Consider the following 5804-nt stretch of genomic DNA (forward strand, 5'->3'; position numbering starts at 1 on the left):
TTTTGCAATTACATTTTGATTTTAACTTTTGCTGCGTATGGCACCCCATACAGTAGTAGTAGTAGTAGTATGTTTCCGAAGTTAAGAATTTTATGGGTTTTTTTGCTGGCTATAATTTGGATATAACAGGTGCCGACTGCAATTAAGTAAACTCAGGATAAATAAAAGGTAAATGTCAATACATCTCTATTTAAGCCAAACAGAAGTCTTCTTTTATCATTCTCCTGATGACGGTCCGAGCAATCTCACTAAAACGTTTAGACAGCCAACCAGTGTTTTACCTCAAAACCATATTTTTATCATAGCTCTATGATTTTTATACATGATGTACCAAAAGTTTTATGATTTTGTATTGGTACTCGACATGCAAACCTTCAAGAAATATACAGTCAATATAGTTGGATTTTGATTGTATTCTTCCTTCCATTTTATTTGGATATATTCATTGATTATAATTTTTATCTATCTATCTTTTATACTGTGTACACTGTAAGTATTGTAATAATGATGATGTTGATAATAATGCTAATTTGCTGATGATTTTGAAGATGATAATACATTTTATACATTCATTCATCCCATTCATTTGTATTTTATGCATTCCAGACTTCGATGAGTATTATTACTCTTATGATTATTATTATTATTAAAGAAATTATTTCAATGTTATTGTTATTTTTCATCTTTTAACAAAAATTAATGCAAAAAGTACACAAGATGTATGAAAGTTTATTTTATTCCAGTTTCAAACATATTGCAGTTATTATTTATAATAAAAGAACGCCTGCCGGGGCTCAAATTTCCTGTACATACACATGATATTGAATTAAATATAAAATTTAACAAATATAAATCAAATTACATTATTTCCAAGCGTTAATCGAATACATAACACTCTTGTATTTGTCCGAGCATATGTATTTTTCGAGTTGGCGAGGTATTCCAATACTGCGTATAAGTTTCTTGTTGTCCACCATTTTGTTGATTCCTATCCGTTTTCTTATCTGCAAACGACAAAGATGTTTTAGAGTTGGCGGCTGGTGTAGGTTGAGTTCATCTATTACTAAAGCTCTTACATGTTCATCGGCCATTAGGTTCGGTTCGTAGCTCTTCTGGTCTGCATGAACAGCCCAACTCGGGTTGGTGGTATTCTCGACCAATGCCACGAACGACCGACAACACTTGACTTTCTTACCGATGCCGATTCTAGCGACATTTGGATTTGAAAGCAACGACACATTATCAAGGAATTCAAATAAAGGTATTCTACCTTTCTTGTTCCTTATGTCAGGGTCTGCTCCGTATCTAAGAAGTTCCACAATTAATTGATCTAAGTGACGCCGTGCTGCAATGTGCAAAGCTGTGTCACCTCGGTTGTCTCGCGCATTGATATCAATGACAGGTAAAGGTAAAAGCAATTGTGTAATGGACACTGACCATCCAGAGTCAATCATAGCACAATGTAAAATTGTCTGACCATCTGGTGTTTTCACAGATGCATTAGCAAAACCACGTTTAAGTAGAAATTTTACACACATCGCTGATGAGTTTTCTACAGCTATTACAAGTGGAGTGCGTTTCCTGAAATCAAGTGCTTCTATTTTGCAACCATGTGCGATCAAAGTGGTAATAGCTTCGTAAAGTCCAGCTTTGGCTGCCAAGTGCAATGCGTTGTGTTTCGTATAAGGGTGCGGTATGTTGACGTCGGCTCCATGATTGCATAAGACATCGACAATCCTGAATGCATACCAGTAAGCATCTTCCAACTTTCGACTAGTGTCATGATGGGTGTCAAATGCAAGAAGTCTTTGAATGGCATGGTGCAAAGCTGTTAGACCCTGCGAATCTCTGATATTTGGATCATATCCTGTGCGCATGAGCAGTTTTACAAATTTAAGATGCTTTTTCTCATACTTTCCAACACTGAACATGGAAAAAAGTGAGTGCAATGGAAGTTCCTTTGAATCCAGACCTAGTGGCTTTGGTAGACCAGCTAGTGGCCCTTCAGAATGACGCTCAAGCCGTTTATTAATCAATTCTGACCAATTTATTTCTGTGGTCTTCAACTTTTTACGTAAAATGTTGAAACGTTTTTGCAATATACAGTTTGTTGTAAAGTGTAGCGGGTCCTCCTCAAACGACGGAAGTTGTGGTCGGCGTCGAGCACTTTTGTTACCCATTGTCAAATATATAATTCATGATAAAATCAAAGTTAAATATTCGTGAATGTTAATGAGAGCGGAATAAACAGCATCGAAACGTTCTTAGATCCGAACTTGGACGTTATGGATTAAAATGCGTTCTACTTCCATGGAAACTGTTGTCCATTCAAAGATAACGCACGCAGGCGTTGCATTCTGATGAGCGCAGGTGACGGCGGATACACATAAACGCGAAAATTCAGTAATAATTCGCGTACAGAAAGACCTAGCCTGTTATTAGAAGACAGTTACTAACAACTTTTTTTCATTCACCCATTTATTGCATTTGGATTTCATAATTTTTATGCTTTTCCCCCCTCAAAATAGAGATGGTAGACAACGAAGGGAAGTATGTGATAGCAGCAGAATCACGTGTTACATGTGTATAATTATACCGGCCCTCGATTTATACCTGAGGCCTACCTGATAATTATAAGACAGCAGTAAATGATTAAATTACAAACGATTGTTACATCAAAATTGTTATAATTAAGTTTCAATAAATAGCATTTAATTTAATTAAGTACGCAATAACAATATCGGACCCAAACAGAGGATTTCTACTATTACAAGTATAAAGATTCCATTACACACGCAGGTGTTGCTTAATTTTGACTAGCGCAGGTGCTTAAATGTGAACGAATGCACGCGAACAGAAGCAATAGACCTAGCACAAAAGTATGTTTTTTTTATTCACCCGTTTATTACATTTGAATTTCTTAATTCATTATTTATAACTTAAAGACAAAGGAGGGAAGTCTTCCACGTGAAACACTAGTTCCATGTGTATATACCATGTTTTAACAGCCCTGAATTTATACACTAGACTTAACAAGATGAATAGACGACAATAAAATGATTAAAAACATACAAAACCTTCAACTCGACCACAAAAATTAAAATGCTCAATAAATTTTTCAACAGTACGTATCCACAGTGGACTTCTAGGCAAAAGTTATAAAATATTGATCGTTTTCAAATTTTCAGAAATGTTTTAAATACAAAAATGATAAATATGATAATAGGCTTACTGGAAGAAGTGTGTAATTACCGTCTATTCAGTTGCACATCTTACACATACCGTAAAACCTCAGATTAAAGCACTGGGCTTCCTTTTTATGCGAACTTTGGATGGGCTTCTTTTTGAGGCTACTTTTGCAAAGATGCATTGGCTTCTTTTCGTGATAGTACAGTACATAGGCCTCTATGCAAGAATTTCAGAAAACACAATAAATTAAAAAGAATCTTGGTTTATACATTAGTTCAGGTGATTTAATGCCAGTTACATACACTCCATAATACAGATTGATGTTACATTGACCTTATTTATTGTTTAATTGTACAAATTCACAAAATTTACAGAATTCTTTGAAAATAAGCCCCATCTTTACTTTGCAAAAGTAGTCTCGAAAAGAAGCCCATCTTGAAAAGAAGCCCTTCCAAGTTCACAAGAAAAAAAAAAAGCAGCCCAGGGCTTCAATTCGAGGTTTTACGGTATGTGAGTGAAAATAAAGCCCGAGTTTTTATTCCTTAGTTTCTTTGACTTCCCTTGTGACGTTTCTGGTTCCACGCAAACGAATTGGTTTCTCTTTTATGGGAGGTTTTTTACCTTTGTTCTGCGCTTCATCACCTGTGCAGAAAGCATAAAAGATACATTAGAAAAGTAACGTCCTCCAACGTTCACAGTCTTTAATAAATGTTATAAATTCACGAATGCAAGCTGCTCTCTGTTAATTGAGATTTGATCACGAACGCATCGTGTGACGAGTATGTACCCACGACAAAGTCTCTTGCCGCAGGAAACATACATGTAGGCATGCTGCGAGTAGACCATTTTTTACCTATTTTTTGTATTGCATTTTTTACCTATTTATTGTATTGCATTTTTTACCTATTTATCGTATTGCATTTAATGTTTTTTTTATGTTTATATTTTTTAATAGAGCAGCTGACTCTCAGTGAGCTTAAGCTGCCCCTGACCAAAATTTGTTGTACTGCACCTATTGTAAATATGCATTGGTCGAATAAATAAATGAAATGAATGAAATGTAAATTGCTTTCGTGTGAACCATGTTTTAACACAAAACACGAGTGAGATTCTTACGTTTCTTATCGATGCTCACATTTCACACGTTGATATTCGATTAGTCTAAGATCGACTAGCGAAATGATTACTGCACTTCTGTAAACGCATATACTTTGATTTGGAAAAATCTGCTGACAAACTATCTTTTTGTAAGTGTAGCCCTGTACTGTATACAAGTTTAGGAGGGTAGAATAGTGTTGTAATTCTTGTATATTATGATAAGGGCCAACAAAACACAAAAGTTTCATAGTGATTACCGTATATACTAACCTGGTTGTTTAGAAGAATTAGCAGCAATGTTTGAAGCTGCCTCTTTAATAACAGTATCGGGAGAATTAGCTTTATAGGTTTGTCTGGATGACGTTGTTTCAATGCTTCTCGATGTCTCGGGGTCGTTGCCAATAGACTGTGGATAATTTGCAGACGGTTCTACTGAATCTGATTTGTCCAAGACATGACAATGTTTGTCTTTATCTTGGTCTTCTTGCGCGTCTTTACAACATTCTCCATAATTCATGCCGGATAGGCCTATGTACACGGCATATATTTCGTTATCTATCAATTGAAAGCACACATCAGCCTATAAATATCCATATTACTCTCATATATAGCTGTTCTTAACAACATCCGCTGCATCAACAATCCTTGGTGGTATTGACGATGTGTTCAGAATTCCATTTCTCAATGATACTTTTATGGAAGTCTCCAATAAGAATTACGGGCAGAACATTAATTGTCAGGATCAATTGGATAGGATTTATTCGGTATAAACACCAAGGATAGCCCACGAAAGTCTAGAAGAAGACTTATATCTAGTAGGGTCCTTATGGTGGTGATTGGAAAGTACACCGGGAGACAATCCCCTACTCTTTTCCGAAGAGTGTACTGTGTTCTTTAACGTGCACATGGGCCACAAAATCACACGGGACCAACGGCTTAAACGTCTCATCCGAAAGACGGTGCGCTATTTAACTTGTATTTCAGCCCTCTAGCTGAAACACAAGGAGAGGCAGCGATGGGAATTGAACCGGGAACCTAGAGATCTCCACAGTTCAGCGCACACACAGTGGCTATCACCAGATTAGCCCACTGAGTTAAGATGCTCTCTCAAAAGCTTTTTAAAATGTTTAAAATAAAATTATTAATTTAATATGAAAAAAATCTAATTATTTGTAAAATTTGAAAATAGTTACCTTTTTCTTCTTCGACAATTTCAGAGTCTGTTTGACTGATTTGGGCCGATACTATTCCTGTCGATTGAGAAAGGGATACATTTGAATCCGATTGGGTAAAGTATCACAGATAATAAACCTGAATTACTACTATACTGCTAATAATAATGGTGGTGATGATGATACGGATGCTTATTAGTGGGCGTGATCGGGCGTCTTTCAGATCTCTCGAAAGTGTTCCAAGGGAGAGAAGCCCCTGAAAAATATGAAAACTTAGGGGTTTCAAAGGCTTATTTAATCGATTTTGGAGTTTACTAATACGTAAAAAAAATACATATACATTTT

General features: G+C 35.9%; 2 protein-coding genes across 3 annotated transcripts in view; both read right to left on the reverse strand.

The window, feature by feature from the left end:
• Positions 1–744: 744 nt before the first annotated feature.
• Positions 745–3476, reverse strand: LOC117109055 (ankyrin repeat domain-containing protein 61-like). Of its 2 annotated transcripts, XM_033251284.1 has the most exons (2): positions 1271–3476; positions 745–1004 (listed from the first exon to the last, which is right to left on the reverse strand). In XM_033251284.1, exons 1-2 carry the CDS (start codon positions 2178–2180, stop codon positions 877–879), a joined length of 1038 nt encoding a protein of 345 aa, XP_033107175.1. In that variant the 5' UTR covers positions 2181–3476; the 3' UTR covers positions 745–876. The 2 variants fall into 2 exon arrangements, with proteins under 2 accessions (XP_033107175.1, XP_033107174.1); XM_033251283.1 differs by having other exon boundaries at positions 745–3476.
• Positions 3477–3613: 137 nt separating this feature from the next.
• The window catches only part of LOC117109052, an 11177-nt gene continuing 8986 nt past the window's right edge, over positions 3614–5804 (reverse strand). Inside the window, exons 10-12 of the mRNA XM_033251279.1 lie at positions 5481–5537; positions 4558–4842; positions 3614–3831 (exon numbers count right to left, since the gene is read on the reverse strand). Coding sequence (XP_033107170.1) covers positions 3725–3831; positions 4558–4842; positions 5481–5537 — 449 coding nt within the window. The 3' untranslated portion in view covers positions 3614–3724. The remainder of the gene's footprint in view (positions 3832–4557; positions 4843–5480; positions 5538–5804) is intronic.

This window comes from Anneissia japonica, unplaced genomic scaffold (genome assembly GCF_011630105.1).
Source record: "Anneissia japonica isolate Jap-2015-1 unplaced genomic scaffold, ASM1163010v1 scaffold1863_len523710_cov156, whole genome shotgun sequence".
NCBI lineage: Eukaryota > Metazoa > Echinodermata > Crinoidea > Comatulida > Comatulidae > Anneissia > Anneissia japonica.

Coding starts and splice junctions, on each gene's coding strand:
- LOC117109055 (XM_033251283.1), bottom strand. CDS start 2,180: ATGGGTAACAAAAGTGCTCGACGCCGACCACAACTTCCGTCGTTTGAG.